The following is a 20,416-nucleotide window of genomic DNA, read 5'->3' as shown; positions in this document are numbered from 1 at the left end:
TTTTATCAATTTATAATAATTTTAGAATTATAATAATATTAAATGAAATTATCAATATATAATAATTAATATATAATAATGAAAAATATTATTATTATTATGCGAGACTAATCTCAGAAATTATAATAATTTTTTTCATACGACTATAATCAATATATCTAACATATTGAATCGTCAAAAAATATTTAAGGATTGTGTTTACTACGTTTTCCCCATCTTGTTATGCAAGATAATTTTAAAATTTATAATAATTTTTTAATATGATTTTAATCAATATATCTTAACATTTCCCCAAAAATAATTAAAAAAATTTATTACAGCTATTTTCTGATAATATGCCGAATTCGTAGAAAAAAGAGGACAGTGAAAATGATATTTTAAGATATTAAAAGATATTACTAATAATTTTATGGATATTGCTAATTCTATCATGAATAGAAATTATGGTGACAAGTATTAAAAGATATTGCTAATTCTATCATGAATAGATTAAAAGATATTACTAATTCTATCATGAATAGAAATTATGGTGACAAGTATTAAAAGATATTGGTAATTCTAACATGAATAGATAAAAAGATATTGCTAATTCTATTATGAATCGAATCGTCTACACCCTATATATAGAGGCCGAGGGGGATGCACCCACACAAACAAACATAACAATAACAGCATGGAAGGTCTGAAGAGAAAGAGAGGAGAGTCATCCAGGTGGGATGAGACTACAGAAGTTAATGCTGGTGCAATGACTCCTGGCGCTGGAATGACGACTTGGGATGATGCTATGTCGACCCCAACACCAAAACGACAGAGGTCAAGGTGGGATGAGACACCTGCTGCAGACATGGGGAGTGCAACACCAATGGAGTGCAACAAAGCTGCAACTGCTTATTATACACCAGTGGGAGGAGTTGAACTTGCTACCCCAACACCGGGGGCTATTAACATTAACTACTTGCTGAGTGATCAAGAACTCGACTCGATGTTCCCAGAGAAAGGATATACAATTTTAGATCCTCCGGCTTCATATGTGCCTATCAGAACACCTGCTAGGAAACTCATTGCTACCCCCACTCCAATGGCAACTCCACTTTATGCAATTCCTGAAGAGAATAGAGGTCAGCAATTCGATGTTCCCAAGGAATTGCCAGGCGGTTTGCCAATCATGAAGCCCGAAGATTACCAGTTCTTCGGAGCTTTGCTGAATGAGGAAGATGAAGAAGAAGATAAACTGTCTGCTGAGGAGCAGAAAGGGCGAAAAATTATGAAATTGTTGTTTAAGGTGAAGAATGGAACACCGGCTCAGCGTAAAACGGCTTTGAGACAGCTTACTGATAAGGCCAGGGAGTTTGGTGCTGGCCAATTGTTTAGTCAGATACTGCCGCTTCTCATGCAACCTACCTTGGAAGATCAGGAGAGACATCTTTTGGTCAAGGTCATTGACAGAGTATTATATAAACTGGATGATTTGGTACGTCCTTATGTACACAAAATCCTTGTGGTGATTGAGCCTTTATTAATTGATCAAGACTATTATGCTCGTGTAGAGGGAAGAGAAATTATATCCAATCTCAGCAAAGCAGCTGGCCTGCCTACAATGATTTCTGCAATGCGTCCTGATATTGATAACATTGATGAGTATGTGAGGAACACCACTGCGAGAGCCTTCAGTGTTGTTGCTTCTGCACTAGGGATACCTGCCATTTTTCCATTCTTGAAAGCTGTATGTCAAAGTAAGAAGTCATGGCAAGCTCGTCACACGGGTATTAAGATTGTTCAGCAAATTGCTATACTGATAGGCTGTGCAGTTCTTCCTCACTTGCGTTCTCTTGTAGAAATTATCCAACATGGTCTGAATGATGAGAATCAGAAGGTCAGAACTATTACGGCTCTGTCTTTAGCAGCTCTTGCAGAGGCCTCTGCTCCATATGGTATTGAAAGCTTTGACTCAGTTTTGAAGCCGCTATGGAAGGGTATTAGGTCACACCGTGGGAAAGTCTTGGCTGCTTTCTTGAAGGCAATTGGTTTCATTATACCACTAATGGATGCGGTATATGCAAGTTACTATACAAAAGAAGTCATGATTATCTTGATACGTGAGTTTCAGTCACCCGATGAGGAAATGAAGAAGATTGTGTTAAGAGTGGTTAAGCAGTGTGTTAGCACTGAAGGTGTAGAGGCTAATTATATTCGAAGTGAAATGTTGCCTGAATTTTTCCGCAATTTTTGGGTTAGGAGGATGGCTTTGGATCGTAGAAATTATAAACAGCTTGTTGAGACTACTGTTGAAATAGGAAACAAAGCTGGAGTTGCTGATATTGTTGGACGAATAATGGAGGGCCTTAAAGATGAGAGTGAACCGTATAGGGGAATGGTTATGGAGACAATCGGGAAGGTGATAGCAGACCTGGGTGCATCTGATATTGATGCTCGATTGGAAGAGCTTTTAATTGATGGCATGCTTTATGCATTCCAAGAGCAGACCAGTGATGATTCTAATGTGATGCTTAATGGGTTCAGTGCAGTAGTGAATTCTTTAGGGAAGAGGGTGAAGCCTTACCTTCTTCAGATATGTGGTACAATTAAGTGGCGTCTGAACAACAAGAGTGCAAAGCTTAGACAGCATGCAGCAGATCTCATTACACGGGTTGCAGTGGTCATGAAACAATGCCAGGAAGAGCAACTTATGGGACATCTTGGGGTTGTTTTGTACGAGTATTTGGGAGAAGAATATCCTGAAGTCTTGGGATCAATACTGGGAGCACTAAAAGCAATTGTGAATAGTATTGGTATGTCTAAAATGACTCCTCCAATCAAAGATTTGCTTCCACGGTTGACCCCAATTTTGAAGAATAGGCATGAGAAGGTTCAGGAGAACTGTATTGATCTTGTTGGTCGAATTGCTGATCGTGGAGCTGAGTTCATTCCTGCTAGGGAGTGGGTGAGGATATGCTTTGAGCTTCTTGAGATGCTTAAAGCCCACAAAAAGGGAATTCGTCGAGCTACAGTGAATACTTTTGGGTACATTGCAAAAGCTATTGGACCACAAGATGTTCTGGCAACCTTGTTGAACAATCTCAAGGTTCAGGAACGCCAGAATCGCGTGTGCACAACTGTGGCAATTGCAATAGTTGCAGAAACTTGTTCACCTTTTACAGTGTTACCTGCCTTGATGAATGAGTATGGTGTTCCTGAGCTAAATGTGCAGAATGGTGTTCTGAAATCTCTCTCCTTTCTTTTCGAGTACATTGGTGAAATGGGTAAAGATTACATATATGCCGTGACTCCATTACTTGTAGATGCTCTGATGGACAGGGATCTGGTTCACAGGCAGACCGCTGCATCAGCCGTCAAGCACATGGCTCTGGGTGTGGCTGGTCTGGGATGTGAGGATGCATTGGTTCACTTGATGAACCACGTCTGGCCCAACATATTTGAGACTTCACCGCATGTCATAAATGCTGTCATGGAAGCCATTGAAGCGATGAGGGTTGCATTAGGCGCAGCTGTTGTACTTAACTACTATCTTCAGGGGTTGTTTCATCCAGCAAGAAAGGTTAGACAAGTATACTGGAAGTTGTACAACTCACTCTACATTGGCGCTCAAGATGCAATGGTGGCTGCTTATCCTTCACTTTATGATGAGGAGCGAAACATCTACAGCCGGACTGAATTGACTATGTTTGTGTAATTCCAGAAATGACTCTGTTTGCTGTTACTAGATTCTTACTTTGATTAGTACTCTGTAATATCTACCTAACATTTGGCTGGGTGTTTCTTTGCCATTCACCATATTATAAATAGATTGTGTTTGACAGGGTGAAATCTCTTGAGTGTTTTTTTTCTTTTCTTTCAATAAAATCAATCTGAGCCAGTAGTTGCAGAAAAAGTTTATGATATTCCCAATGACTCTGAATGTAATAGTGACAGAAAAACTTTCAAATCTGCATCTGTTATAATCTTTGAAGAAAGGATGACATTTACTGGAACAACATTGTTTTGAAAATCATTAGAGCCATGGAGCTTAGGCAGGACATTCGATATGAATCAATAGTAACCATTCCAACCTTAATATAACAAAGCTCCAAGAAAATTAGTGTTATCCAGATTGAAAGTGTAGACTTTTGTTCAGAAGCCAGCTTAAAGTTAATAAAACAAAATCCGACCATTATCATCAAATCCATACATTTAAATTTTGGAGAGAAGACGAGGCTACCGATTATTCAATCAGCAATAGCACTACGCACTCCATTGCCTGTGAGGCTGTGATAAATTCACATTTCAAGGTAACCGTATATCAATATAAATTATTTTCATGCCAAAAGGACAACAGGTTAAAATATTATAGGGGCAACCAAATACTGTCCAGGAATATCCATCAACATCAAAAGATGAGTGCAGTGAACTTATAATTATTGCTCCTTTTAACAGATCATTGCTGTTGTGGAAGATGAATGCTCAAGTCGTCCAAACTCTCCCGGCCCTGGATACTCAGTCCGTGTTCATTTGCTAGGTGCAGCAAACATATAAAGCAAGTGCGGTGAGATGTCTTTGAGGGATTCAGCTGCCCTGCAGTCATCAGGAAATGTGGCCAAGGCATCCTTGATAGATATTGTTTCCCCCTGCTCCTTTACATTGGAAAAACAAGACGATGGCAGCATGGAAAGATATCAGAATTTAGAAGCAACAGACTGACATCTAATATACCTACCTTTAATTAAATAAACTGTGTTCAAAAAGCAGCATAATATCACAATTCACAAGCCATATCAGAAAAGTTGCTGCAATACCTTGTTTTAAATCTTAAACATCCTAATTAAGAATTAAATCTTAAAATGTCCCACTTCAGTATAAAATTACATAGACCTTCCAAGATATAATTCTTTATTTCAAGGGAGCTTATGCTAGAATGAGAAAACTTGATGTCAAATATAAACAACTGTCGAGAACGAGATAAATCAACTACTCGAACAGACCGCACTTGAGATTCTTGCAAAGACCCCCAAAGAGTTTCTTTTAGTGCCTGAACATCAACTTGTTTGGACTTTCTGTCATACTGGACTTTAATCTTATTTACCTGTGTTACTCGGGTAATAATATTTTTTTATTAGAACGGAATAGTGTAACTTTCGTTATACTAACAGTGAAGAAATATAATGCAAAGGTATAATGAGTAAATTGTCATCAAGCATTGATGTTACAATAGGTTTCAGTGAAACGAAGGGAAGAGGTAGAACTCCTCACTAATGATTTCTCAGATCCATAGGAAAAAATATTAGAGTGTTTCCAAATATGTCAATTGATTAATAGCTGAAGCAACGGTAGATTGGATCATCGGAATATAATGTAAACAAACCTGACGAGGCTGAGAGACCAGTGTATTTGATTCTTCAACATCACTACAATCATTTCCATCATCAAAATGGTCAGCAAACCCAGTATCATCATTCCATGATGGCATGTTATCGTAAATATCCGCTTCATGACTCATTTCAGCTGAAAAGAAAAAAAGAATTGATCTATACCAAAAAGAAGAAAGTAATGGATCTTGCATCAGCCAATAACAACAAATTAGCCTAAAAGATCCTGATCATATTTGAAATTTCTTGTGCAGTTAAAATAAAATAATTTATATCTTCTCGACCAGAACAAAATCATCTATGAAAATGAACTTCAGCAGAGAGCTCGTGCTCTACAGACAGTGCCATCACCCCATTTACAGGATTTCGAGGGTTTAAGTCTTGTCGAAGGTAAAGTGAGTGTGTGAGTTAAAAAAAAAATCTCATTCAGTAATACTTATTTTGGTAATAGTTGCTTTTTTTAAGTGCATATAGCTCAAACAGATGCCGTGGGTTTGGCCCTAGAACCTCAACAATCACATTCCACTACAATTTCAAGATATAACGTCAAAGTTCAAATTAGCTCTTCATAGACTGTAAAAAGAAATCACGCCTTTAAATTGTCATATTGGTCTATAAAATTGAGCCCACCTCAGCAGGACTGAAATAATCATTAACCATATGCAGTTTACCCTCTTAAGGAGTCCATCCAAAGGTCTGCAAGTTGAAAAAGGTCAGATACGCTAAGATATTCAAATTTTAAATAACACATCATAGCAGACTATAACTCCACATGGCCAGCAAAACATGCACGTGCAACTTTATTAAATAATATTAAGTACATTAAAAAAACATGAGAATATGATGGCCTGATTTCGTGTAAATGATGTACGAAAACCATTGAGAAAACATCAACTTTGTGGGAAAGCAATGTTCAAGAGGAAGGAACTACTTCGGCCTTAAAAAGGACCAGACTAAATTAGGCCTTTTCACTTTATAATTACAGCCGGGAGAGAAAATAGTGATTACATGGCCTCAAGATAAACGAAAAAGATACTGGTTCATAACTTAAATTTCACTTGATTACCTCTCGAGAGATAAAAATATCTGGAAACCCAAAATCCATAAAAGCTCGGTAGGAATAATAGCTGCAGAACATTAATGAATACAAACAATGTTTATAATTGTAAACAAAATGAATTAAAAGAATCACACAATATAACAATTTAAAATTAAAAAACATGAATAATACGTATACCAGATATTAATGCTATATGTATGGCATGCACTATGCACATTGACAATCTAGGTGACAGAATTACCACCAGTTATTCTGAGCTTGTGAAATAATTACGTATAAAGTAAAACTCTGGCACATAAGAAACACTTTTCTATCAGATAGATCTTTCTATAAGTAGTGACAATGTGAATTCATGCTTTCATTCATGAGGTTTAGTAAAAAAGCTTAACAACTATTTAGGTTGGCTTTTATTTTAGCTTAAAGGGGAAAAAATGCTGGAAAGCTTCTTAGACCGGCTGCTACCCAGTATCTTCGCTGAGCAAAGGTATTATTTAGTGTTTCATGTTCAAGTAATCAAGTTAAATTGTTAAGTCAGTTCTATTCGAATAATGTCAATCTTAAAAATAACAGTAACATATAATTAAATATTGCAACCAAAATTGTATTAGCAGTGTGGTTCATGTTACAGGTAGAAGCACCTCATAACAATTGTAATGTTTAGATGATAAAATTGGAATGGTAGATTTAGCACACGGGAAATGCATGTAGAGGTAGGATGAATCAGATGCTTCGCTTCATTAAGTTTACCAGCATTCAGGACAAGTTATATATCCATGACCGATGTGCTTCAAACTCACATAAATTCATTTTTCAATGAAATCACAGGATTATTATCATCTTAGGTTTTCACTTCATGGTTGTCATGTCGGTCGACTAGTCGCGACTAGTCGGCGACTAGTCGACTAAGCGGTGATTGGATGTCGACTCAACATGTCGACTAACTGAATGTCGATATTTCGGTCGCCTGGTCGACTAATCGGTCAGTCGACTAAGCGGTTGACTAGTCGACTAGTCGAGCTGCTCAGTGTAAAAAAAAAATCTGCATAATTTTTTTTGCATATTTGACATGATTGCGAATACTTTTCTTTGTTCAGACAATTGGTATTGATTAATTGTTACATATTTCACATAATTGCAAATACTTTTCTTTGTTGTACTAAATTGTTAGATGATTGCAAGTACTTTTCTTTGTTGTCATTTCTTAACTCTTCTAGTTTTTTCATCGGTCTCTCCAAGTGTTCGATTCTTAATTCCTTAGAATCTTAAATAAAACATTGTGGAAGGAGTTGGAACTTTGAACCTAGAACTTAGAAATCTAAAATACATAATATATATACATTTGTGTGTGTGGATATATATATGTATATTACATTTTTAATTTATAATAATTTATTATTTTTTGTCGACTAGTCAACGACTAGTCGGGAGGTCCGTCGACTCGCCTCGACTCATCGACGTGACAACCATGTTTCACTTCATTAAGTTTACCAGCATTTGGGACAAATTATATATTCATGACCGAGGTGCTTCAAACTCGCATAAATTCATTTTTCACTGAAATCAAAGGAATATTATCATATTAAGTTTTCCTCAGAGCTTCAAGAAAAGAAAAAATGTGTTCCAAGTTTCACAAGTGTGGACACACAGATCTGTGCAAATTTTCTTTGCAATCTTTATATATGCAAAGCAAGTTGCAGTGACATCAATATGCACTAATCTCTGTCTTTCAATACTTTTCTAGTAATGAAAAAAGTTATAAATTGGTAGTTCCTAGGATAAGTGAAATACAAGAAGAAAGAGTAAAATGGTATAATAAAAGCGTCTATAGTAGGGTTGCATTCATTTATAAATTATAAATATGCTATATGTCTAGATGAGAGGAGTTTCCTTTGCAACAACACACAATATACAACATTTATTATTATTTACAATTTCTATTTACACTCTTTTCCTAAGGATCCTAAATTCCCTCAAGTAGCAATGTGCAAATTAGATTTTTGAAAGGAAATTGGCAATCAAGAAACAAATGGATAGTGTTGTGTGAAAACAAACTAAAAAAAAACGAAAATAAAACATTACTAAATTTACTAAGATAGTACCTAATATGTCATATCTCAAATATTATGTCTACTCGATAGTCTAATCTAAAAGTATAAAGCAACTAAAGGAACTGTCATAAGTCCAGCATGTTAAATATATGATCCTACGGGGCCTTCCTCTAACACCTTAAGGTTTTAGATGAGCTGGTTACTCAACATGATATCAGAGCTTAGGCTGGCGGGAGAACTAAGGTTCGATTCCCAGCCACCCCCAACATTCTCACAATTTAATGTGGACACTAAAGGCAATTAATGCCCCAAAGATGAGCGCCGGTGTTCCACTCTTCAACCCATAAATGGGCTTTCGAGTGAGGGGGAGTGTTAAATATATGATCTTACGGGGCCTTCCTTTAATACCTTAAGGTTTTAGATGAGCTGGTTACTCAACACAGCATACTGGCCACTAGGTAAAAAATAACAGATTGACGAATAAGCACCATAATTGCAAATGAAAACACCAAAGTTGTACTCCCTCCGTCCCCCTCAATTCTTTACATTGGGTAACGGGGAGTCGGCACGCACTTTAAGGCTCCGTAAAAGTGTAGTTTAAAAACAAAAAATCTTTTAAAAAAAATTTAATGTTTAAACTTTTATACAGAAAAAGAATTTTTTTTTTAAAAATTGAGGAAACATATTTTATATTTACCTTAAAATGCGTGCCGAGCATTGAAAAAAAAAGTATAAAGAAATGAGAGGGACAGAGGTAGTAATATGCAGCAACAGTAACTACCTGTCTGACATCAAAAGAATGACCGGGAGAATTCTTTCATTGGCACCCAGAGCTATTATTCTCCAGATCAGACTGTCGTGGTACAATGATCCACGGACCGTTGTATCATCTACTAATTCAGCATTCTTTAGGACATCAATATTGTTGATCACCAATTTGGGCTACTCAGTAATGGCAAGAAAATATGCAGAGAAAAAAATAAATTAGATCAAGCATTACAAATCAAAAACGAATAAATGCACTATTAAGTATTTTCGTAGTTTATCAGCTCATGCTTAGAATCTGGTAATTACTTTAAACTTTACGATTGCACCTATACCTTTTCAACTAAATATTCCTTCTTATGCTATATTATGCTATACAAAAGATACCAAAATATCTGCAAGACCCTTACCTGAAAGTAATCAAGTTCCGAAGCAGCAGACAAAAGTTCCAACAAAAGACAAGGCCAATCAGTAGCCGAATTCGCCAACGACCTCGAAAACCCCCCTTTATGATTCAACTCCCTAACAGTATTCCCTCTCCACTTCTGCTGCACCTTAATAACCTCCTTGGCCAACCTCAACGCCGCAACAGCTTCCCTATAATACTCCCCCTCCTCAAACACGGTGATGATTAGCGTGGTTGTTGAGGATTGTTTCCAGGAGAGGTCGTGGGATGATTTTCCAGGGTTTCTTTACCATTTTACAAGCTCTGGTTTGGTGTTTTCTTAGTTTGAAATGTGTGCACACCAGGTGCTTGATGAAACGACTAAGTGAGTGACAGTGTCTTGTGTTCCCTGAATTGTTGGGAAATGAAACCCGTTAATTTGAAATGTTTATTAGGTGTGCACAGGTAAAATCTTGATTTTAAATTAATATGAATGGCTAGGATTGAGTTATTTATTGGCTCTGTTTTTTTTCTAAAGTGAAATATATATTAAATTTAAAATTTTTAATATATTATTGATCGGTTAATGTATAGGCCCACATTCTACATATATATTATATTATATAAAATATAATAAGAGCAAAAAATTACTTTTACAAGTTGATATTTATATGAAACATAATTAAATCCAAAATTTAGGAGTATAATGTACAAATTAAGTTAAAATTTTGACCCATATTAAAATTTAATAATTATAAAACAAAATTACAAACCTAATTTACTAAAATAAGACACATCACATGGTCTCCCGAATCCATCTTCGAAAAATTTGCTATTCTTACAAACGCTTTCTTTAATAAGTGTGATTTTACCGTTTTCGCATTTTATAATTTCCGATTTTCACATTTGAAACATGAACACTGAAAATATGTCCCATTCAAGACGAAAAACCGCTTAAAAATTCCGGAGCAAGTATCCTCCGCTGTCAATTCTTTGATACATCAAAATTCAATCATTATTTATATTGAACTTTTTAGTAGGGGTGTGCACGGTTCGATTCGGTTCAGTTCGGTTTTTACAGAAACCGTTACCAAACCATACATGTCGGTTCGGTTCGGTTCGGTTTCTATCTATTAATCGTAACCGAACCGTGCAGAACGGTTTTTTCGGTTCGGTTAACCGTATTTCGGTTTTGATTTTTTTCGGTTTTTAATTTTTATAATTTTAAATTTAATTTTTTAATAAAATAATAAGAAATATTTAGAACCTACCATATGTAGCCTATTAACTTTATTATCTACAAAATAAAGAAAATTAAATGTACGAGAAAAAAAAACAACTTGAAAAATGCGAGGTAGCAGGAAATGAAAATTACAAAAAGTTTTATAAATGAAAATGAACAAAGTACTAATCAGGTGATACCAAGTTAAGAAGTAACAGACTACTAGTATGGTAACAAATTTATTATATATATATATATATATTTAATAATGTATTATTTCTAAATTATATAAATAGAAAATTAAATATGTATTTATATGTATTATAAACGGTTCGGTTTTTCGGTTCGGTTTTTGGAGTAAAACCGTAACCGTTATCAAACCGTTCGTCGATTCGGTTACGGTTTTTTACGGTTTCTATCGGTTTCAGTTTTTTTCGATTCAGTTTTTCGATTTTTCGGTCCGGTTTCGGTTTTTCAGTTTTTGTTTGCTCACCCCTACTTTTTAGTACCCTACAATAATAAAAACATTCACAGCTAGAATATACAATGTTAATTAAATTTAAACCAACTAAGATTGGGAAAATAAAATTACAATTTTTCTGTTATAAATAAACAAAATAACAAGAATAATGTTATTTATAAGATTCCTAAAAAGCTAATAAACTAAAAATTATGTACTTGTGACACATGTAACATTTTATAAGAAACTAACTAAATTTGTAATGCTAATGAAAGGTTAAATTTAGCTAAATGAAAACATGTATTAACAACATTGATATTAAAATAATATCATTATGGACATAAGAACTAATTAAAATATAAGTTAGTGAAATGCTGAACAATTTTGATAGCAAAAAAAAGAGTGAAATGGCAGTGTAACAATGCTGGGGAAGAAGAAGATGTAACATGATCTGCCGTAGAGAAGGATTAAAACTAAATTAATAAGACGTTGTAAAAGTACAAAAGGTAGATTGGTACTCCCTCCGTCCCAACCATTTGTTTATATTTGGTTTGGGTACGGAGGTTAAGAAAAATGATAAAGTAGTGGTGGAAAGTTTAAAAAGTGAGTAAAGTGGTGAGACCGATTAATATTTTATATATAAAGTGGGTATAGTGGAGGTAAGTAGTGGATGAGTTTACTTTTTATATTATAAAAACTTTACTACTTTTGGAAAATTTTGAAATGTAAAGAATTGGAAGGTACATCCCAAAAAGGAAAGTGTAAAGAAATGGTTGGGACGGAGGGAGTATTAAATATGAAAGCTGAATGTACGAATGGAATAGTAATAGATATACCTTTAACTCATATAGAATTATAACGGATTGTAGCAAGTTTGCATTTACGTGAGTGTAATTTTGGTAATCCATTTCTAAAATGGTAGTATTCCATTACTAGATCGTTGGCAAAATTTTGACGGCATATCATTAGCATTTTCCTTGTTGTGGTTTGACGGGCATTTTTGGCGTCTATTTTCCAAGCGGAAATATCCATTAATAAATATCTGGCAGTAATCCATCATGGTTTTGTTGGTATACGGTTAGTTTTTCAAATTTCTCAGTTCGGTTGACAATCCATTAGTAACTGCCAACATACCCGATTTTGTGAACATTTTTCGTTGGTATAATTAGAAATTCTTGTAGTGTTCTCCTTCATAAAAAATAAATAAATTTATGTAAGTTTGTGCGTGCTACAAACAGTCATGAAGGAGGGTTTGAAGAAAAAAGAGATGGGTGACATCTATGAAATTCCAGATGTTGATTCGGATGCTACACCACTTACTGGTGGATAAACTCTTTGGGATGCTATGTCGACCCCAACACCAAAACATCAGAGGTCAAGGTGGGATAAGACTACTGCAAACATGGGGAATGCAACCAGTGGAGTTTTAGAGTCAAGGGGGTTCATAGAAATTTTTAAAAAAAATCGGTGATGGTTACTTATCGGCTGCATTATGTTCAATCTCGATTTTATACTCTCTAATTCTTCACTTTCTTGTAGCATTATGTGGCAATTAACGTGAGATTTTTGCTCAACATCCAATTAAAAAAGACTATTAATATAAAAAAGTGCATCACTCATTATTTTCGTTCCTAATAATTATATTATTGCCCCGGCTGGTAAAATTATTACCACAAAAATAAATATTAACGGGGTTCTTTTAAAGATATGTATCCTATGAATACATATGAAATCAAGATTTTTTTTAAGGGAGGTCGAGTGACCTCTCTTGCCCCCATTAGAGCACATGCACCGGGGTATGTATTTAGATTGATTCAACATCATTTTTACGGGCCATACCAAAATGAGTATGCACCGTATGAGGATTGATGGCTTCAATTTTTGAAACTCCATCAATTCGGGACCCTCAACTTTAGTTTTCAACGACCATTGCAACGGGCTGCAATAAGTGGGTCTCGTGTCTTTTTATTTTACTTTTCACACTACAACGACTATATATTTGATGCATGTCACATGAGTAACGGTCCGAAATTTGTGTGTATATATTACTTCTTCTGCTTAATTGCTTGCACCAAATTTTACAATACCCAAAATTCTGTCTCCTCACTATTATTTTTCTTTGAACTTATTATATATTTAACATATTTAATGGGTACTAACTGGCTTCCTTTCGAAGAATTACAATTATGTGTTTCGTGGGCTCGACAATCCGTTGATCTGATCACCGGTCGATATTCAAACAAGAATAATTTATGGGGGTGAATTCATGAGAATTATGCAAAAAATTGGTATGGCACTGATGGAGTGCACCAAAGCTGTAGCAAGTTATTATATGAACCCAGCAGGAGGAGTTGAACTTGACTAAATGTTCCTGCAGGAATTATATATAATCTGAAAGATCAAGAGTGTGCAGATTTCTGAGCCTTCACAACTTTATTGGAATAAGTCCAGTTATGTTGTTGTTATGTAAGAGTCTGCAAGATATTACACAACAAAATCAGTAACAAAATTTGAACAGGCCTAGTCGGTATAAGATCAGAAAGACTGAGAAGAACACACACATCTTACATAAAATACTCATATACTTTGGAGATTTGTTAAATTGCCAATGCCTCGAGAAAAGATGCCAGATAATTTTTGGCTAGGAGTTCCACTGAAATTTTACATATTAAGAAGAATCAATAACTATGTATCATAAAACTTTTAAACTGGATTTAATATGAACTTACAGGCCAATGACCAAGCTTTCAGCAGAACAAGTATTATAGTCCAGCTACATAGATCAACAGGATCACCATCCAAATTATCAAGAACAACACGAGGATCCACCAAGAAAGTTTTAATGCCCATCAAAGCTTGCACTATAGTTATTTTTAGACTAATTAACACTTTGCATCCCAAAAGTTTGGTTGAATCTCACTTTGGTACTATTACTTTTAACCTTAACAGTTTGCATCCTAAACTTAAAAAACGGTGACTTTTTGCATCCCTTTGGTAGTTTTGCTGTTAAGTTAGACGTTAACGTTAATTGTCAGAAGGGCATTTTTGGTAATATTTTTATATTTCAGTTTGCATCCTAAAATTTTCCTCAAATCTTACTTTGCATCCTAGAGTTTTGAAATTCAGTTATCAAAAAATAATGGTAATTACAAATTATCAAAAAATAAATCGAGTTATATTATTTTTTATGTTCACATTAGGATTTTAAAACTGGACCATTAGTTAATTTGGTCTAGTTTATATAATTTTTTAACGCGGAATCTTTACTATATTTGTTGTATATTAAGTTCTAAAAGTCAATTTCTAAGATGTTATGACTTACATGAAACTCATAAAATAATAATTAATTCAGTGTCGTTTTCACATTTATAATATAACTGAAATCAGAAAGAAAATAGAGAGAAAGATGATTAAGAATATTATAATATGATATTACTTTATTTATAAAATTTACAAATTATAAAAGCATAAGTTATTTATGAATTTAAGTATATATTTTAAGTATTGTACAAGTAGATAACATATAATATTATATAATCTAGTCCGTTTAAAATAATATTCAAGTATTAGGATTAGACTATCTTTAATTATTCTCGTTACGCTTGTTTTATTTAGCTAATGATTATTTACTATTTTTTCTTAATATGATACTCCATCCGTCTCATAATTGAGGCTACTACAATTTATAGTACCATAATTAATTTTAAAATTTTTTTCTTTTATAAAAAATTTAATATTAAATTTTTAATTAGAAGAAAAGAATTTAAAAAAAATGAGGTAACTATATTTCATAAGAGTTTTAAAATGCGTGTCGAGCCTTCATATTCCAATGTAAAGAATTGGGTGGAATAGAGAGTATTATACTTCAACTTATTATATTTCATTTTAAATTATATAAACTTGGAAAAAGAAAATTGAATATTTTAGATAAATTTGTTTATTTATTTAAATTAATTGTGGGATGCAAACTGTTATTATTTAAATTTATAGACCTAAAATGAGATTAAAGATAAAATATGGGATGTAGACTGTAATTTACGTTTGCGTAATTTTTTTGAAAATATACATTACCAGAAATACCCCTCTGACAATAGCGTTAACGTCTGACTTAACGTCAGAAACGTTCAAGGGATGCTTATTGACAGCGTTTATAAACTTTGGGGTGCAAACCGTTTTAGTTTAAAATATTAAACCTGAAGTGAGATTCAACCAAAGTTTTGGGATGCAAAGTGTAAATTAGTCTTATTTTTATATAAACCACGAGAAAAGAAAAATATTTTCTTGACTAACTTTAGTGAAGAAAGTTTAAATTTTAACCTTCAAAGTTGACACCTTTAGGAGAAAGCAAACCATTTGAAATACAAGAAAACCAAAGAAATGTTTAAAATCATAACACAACCTCTATCTTTATTTTTATTTTTAAGACTAATGATTCATCAAAACTATAGATACACAAATTCTTAATAACCAAAACCTTCTTATCTAGAATGGTGAGCATGTTTGAAAAGAACATTACTCAAATGTTTTTCTTCATCATAACAAGGAAGTTTCATTAAGAGAATTAGAGAAGCACATCAAAAGGTTGTATTTAACAATGCCTGCATCTAATTTAACAAGCTACCATGTAGAAATTTAAAATGAGTTTACATAATTTTTCGAAGTAGAATTGAGATTACAAAAGGACGCTAACAGGAGCAATACTTAACATATTCAAATGTGATACATAACTTAAAAATTTAATTGAGAACTACTTGCGGTGCTTATGATACCAAAGTAGATAATGCCAATGAGATTCTGAAAGGCCTTATCTAAATATGGAACTCCCTCTCATTACACAACTGAACCATATTCCACCGACCTGAACTCTGATACCATGTTAAGGAACTAGTCACTCTAAAATCTCATGGGTTTTAGAAAAAGGCCCTTTATATGATCTCATATTAGTATTCTAACATAAACAAAACTCGTTAATATACTGAACTTTAAGCATAACAATTTATAACTAAATATTTGCGTCTTTGTGGAAGAGTGATCATCAATATAGTTCTCAATATTTAAAATAATATATATATATATCATATTAAAATAATTAAATACTCGAAACTATGATGTTCATTTCGGCCAACCCCTCAATATATAACAATTTTGCATGCTTGAGAATCATTGATCAACAAATCTGCACACATCTTCTCCGAAGAATTTAAAGACGACTGCAAATTGCAGCTGATTCTGAAGTAGGGATTCTTATCCCACCATAACCAATTTAGTAAAAGACGGTCCTTAAATTTGGTTTTCAACATTATTCGCAATACTCTCACTGATAGCTTTCATGATCTTGTCATCTACGTTGTCTGGCGATCCCCAGAAGTTTAGGGTTACATATACGTTACACTTATTTGAATTCATATCAAACCAAGTAAGTTTCTTCTCCAAAATTGCACCTTCTTGAATTTCGTAAAATACCGAGAAATGATTGTTAAAGGAGTTGAAAGATAAATCAACACTATGAAAATTGGTTAAATTTATGTTGATGTTCCAATGAGATCTAATAGTAGGTTCTCAGAGGTTGAAGTTCGAAACCGTAAGCGAGTCGATTTCGAATTTTAGAAACTTGGCATTAGATATGATAAAGTCTCCCTATAGGGGGTAGGGGAGGGAAGAACAATACGGCCATTAAAAAAATCGAGTATAGTTGACATCATTATTCCTGATATGTCAAGCTCTCCTTTTATGGATGACATTATATGATGATGTCAAACTCTAATTTAATTTGATGATGTCATGTTCTACTAATACTTCCAGACTCGTTGAATTTATTAATAATAAGCGAGTCGATTTTGAATCTTGAAAATTTGGAACCGGATATGATAAACTGTCCCTGAAGAAGATCCTGTAGAAGAGGGAACAACAATATGACCATCACAAAAATTAATAATATTATGGAGAATAAAATCTGAGAGCATTCTTCTTCTATTTCTTGTCGAGAAAGATGATTCGCCATTGTAATATTATATATAGTAGTCACCGAAAAGGAGAAGAGATTGTTGCAGATATCATGAACGAGATGTGTGTATAAATACTACTCCATTTTTCTAGTTTTTTTATCCATCAATCAAAATCCACATTTTACTCCATCAAGTCAAATAAATTAATAATTATCATAATATAAAATTGAGATAATAATATCACCTGATATAATAATATAATGTGGATAATATCTTGGGACAAAATTAATGACAATAATGACAATATAATCGAGACTGACGGAACAATAAGGATGATAAGAGAGGGCTTTGGATTGGTTTTGGGTCCATTGGTAGGCAAAAAAAAAGGTAAAGTAAGAAACGAGATCGCCCGGGGAACTTCTCCTTTCCTTTTTTCTCGAGTTAGCTATTCGTGGATGGCTCGCTACTTTTTGATGCCACAACTCCCATGTCCTCTTTTTCTCAGTGTTGTAAAAAGCGCAAATCGGACCTAAGCGGTGAGGTCACCTTCTAGCGCTTAAGCGCTAAAGCGGGCGCTTAAGCGGTTTTACAAGCGGACGCTTAATCGGATTATAAATAAATTAATTAATATGTATATATTAAAAGTAATGAATATTTTTTTGAATAAAGAGATAACATTCACGTATTATAATAAATTAATAAAATAATCATTCACAAAATCATAATCAACTTAAAAAATACAAGTAAAATTTAAAAATATCAAATTATACCTTTTTTAAAAATAAGATTTATTTTTTTCTAATAATTTTTAATTCCCCTTTTAATTGGTCAAAAACCGCTTAATCGTTCAAAATCCACTTAATTCCGCTTAAACCCGCTTAAATTTTATTAAGTTTACCAGCATTTGGGACAAGTTATATATTCATGACCGAGGTGCTTCAAACTCGCATAAATCCATTTTTCACTGGAATCACAGGAATATTATCATATTAAGTTTTCCTCAGAGCTTCAAGAAAATGAAAAATGTGTTCCAAGTTTCACAAGTGTGGACACACAGATCTGTGCAAATTTTCTTTGCAATCTTTATATATGCAAAGCAAGTTGCAGTGACATCAATATGCACTTATCTCTGTCTTTCAATACTTTTCTAGTAATGAAAAAGGTTATAAATTGGTAGTTCCTAGGATAAGTGAAATACAGGAAGAAAGAGTAAAATGGTATAATACAAGCGTCTATAGTAGGGTTGCATTCATTTATAAATTATAAATATGCTATATGTCTAGATGAGAGGAGTTTCCTTTGCAACAACACACAATATACAACATTTATTATTCTCTAAAATTTCTATTTACACTCTTTTCCTAAGGATCCTAAATTCCCTCAAGTAGCAATGTGCAAATTAGATTTTTGTAAGGAAATTGGCAATCAAGAAACAAATGGATAGTGTTGTGTGAAAACAAACTAAAAAAAACGAAAATAAAACATTACTAACTTTACTAAGATAGTACCTAATATGTGATATCTCAAATATTATGTCTACTCGATAGTCTAATCTAACAATATAAAGCAACTAAAGGAACTGTCATAAGTCCAGCATACTGGTCACTAGGTAAAAAATAACAGATTGACGAATAACAACCATAATTGCAAATGAAAACACCAAAATTGTACTATGCAGCAACAGTAAGTACCTGTCTGACGTCAAAAGAATGACCGGGAGAATTCTTTCATTGGCACCCAAAGCTATTATTCTCCAGATAGACTGTCGTGATACAATGATCCACGGACCGTTGTATCATCTACTAATTCAGCATTCTTTAGGACATCAATATTGTGGATTACCAATTTGGGCTACTCAGTAATGGCAAGAAAATATGTAGCGAAATCAATAAATTAGATCAAGCATTACAAATCAAAAATGAATAAATGCACTATTAAGTATTTTCGTAGTTTATCAGCTCATGCTTAAAATCTGGTAATTACTTCAAACTTTACGATTGCACCTATACCTTTTCAACTAAATATTCCTTCTTATGCTATATTATGCTATACAAAAGATACCAAAATATCTGCAAGACCCTTACCTGAAAGTAATCAAGTTCCGAAGCAGTAGACAAAAGTTCCAACAAAAGACAAGGCCAATCAGTAGCCGAATTCGCCAACGACTTCGAAAACCCCCCTTTCTGATTCAACTCCCAAACAACATTCCCTCTCCACTTCTGCTGACCTTAATAACCTCCTTGGCCAACCTCAACGCCGCAACAGCTTCCCTATAATACTCCCCCTCCTCAAACACGGTGATGATTGGCGTGGTTGTTAAGGATTGTTTCTAGGAGAGGTCGTGGGATGATTCTACAGGGTTTGTTTACCATTTTACAAGCTCTGGTTTGGTGTTTTGTTAGTTTGAAGTGTGTGCACACCAGGTGCTTGATGAAATGACTAGGTGAGTGACAATGTATTGTGTTTCCGGAATTGTTGGGCTTTCTTGGCTCTCGCTAAATATGAAATCACCCTATTTATATTTTGTAAAATGAAACCCGTTAATTTGAAATGTTTAACAGGATTAAATATATCCTGATTTTATAGATTTGGAGCTTATATATTTATTCTTTTTTAATTTACCTATCGAACTAAAAAGTCGGTAAATATTAGGTGTGCACATGTTTAAGTGAAATCTTGATTTTAAATTAATATGAATGGCTAGGATTGAGTTATTTATTGGCTCTGTTTTTTTCTAAAGTGAAATATATATTAAATTCAAAATTTTTAATATATTATTGATCGGTTAATTTATAAGCCCACATTCTACATATATATTATATTATATAAAATATAATAAGAGCAAAAAATTACTTTTACAAGTTGATATTTATATGAAACATAATTAAATCCAAAATTTAGGAGTATAATGTACAAATTAAGTTAAAATTTTGACCCATATTAAAATTTAATAGTTATAAAACAAAATTACAAATATAATTTACTAAAATAAGACACATCACACGGTCTCCCGAACTTGGAAATGTCCATCTTCGAAGAATTTGCTATTCTTACAAACGCTTTCTTTAATAAGTGTGATTTTACCGTTTTCGCATTTTAGAATTTACGATTTTCACACTTGAAACATGAACACTGAAAATATATCTCATTCAAGATGAAGAGATATAACAT

General features: G+C 33.6%; 1 protein-coding gene and 1 long non-coding RNA gene across 5 annotated transcripts in view; one reads left to right on the top strand and one right to left on the bottom strand.

Annotated features, from left to right (window-relative positions):
- Nucleotides 1-19,788, bottom strand: part of LOC141713482 (uncharacterized) — a 40,472-nt gene extending 20,684 nt beyond the window's left edge. Inside the window, exons 1-8 of one of the 4 annotated variants that reach the window (XR_012571969.1) lie at nt 19,330-19,786; nt 18,937-19,096; nt 9,644-10,027; nt 9,250-9,410; nt 6,427-6,487; nt 5,991-6,056; nt 5,357-5,496; nt 4,070-4,628 (exon numbers count right to left, since the gene is read on the bottom strand). This is a non-coding gene — a long non-coding RNA (uncharacterized LOC141713482). Of the gene's footprint in view, nt 1-4,069; nt 4,629-5,356; nt 5,497-5,990; nt 6,057-6,426; nt 6,488-9,249; nt 9,411-9,643; nt 10,028-18,936; nt 19,097-19,329 lie in introns of those variants that run through there. The other 3 variants (XR_012571970.1, XR_012571967.1, XR_012571968.1) reach the window with 3 other exon arrangements.
- LOC141711095 (uncharacterized) lies at nt 641-3,869 on the top strand. The gene has a single exon (XM_074513533.1). The coding sequence runs from the start codon at nt 674-676 to the stop codon at nt 3,689-3,691; it is 3,018 nt and encodes a 1,005-aa protein (XP_074369634.1). The 5' UTR covers nt 641-673; the 3' UTR covers nt 3,692-3,869.
- Nucleotides 19,789-20,416: the final 628 nt, after the last annotated feature.

Source organism: Apium graveolens, chromosome 3 (assembly GCF_009905375.1).
Source record: "Apium graveolens cultivar Ventura chromosome 3, ASM990537v1, whole genome shotgun sequence".
Taxonomy (NCBI): Eukaryota; Viridiplantae; Streptophyta; class Magnoliopsida; order Apiales; family Apiaceae; genus Apium; species Apium graveolens.
This window is presented reverse-complemented; position numbering and strand designations above follow the sequence as displayed.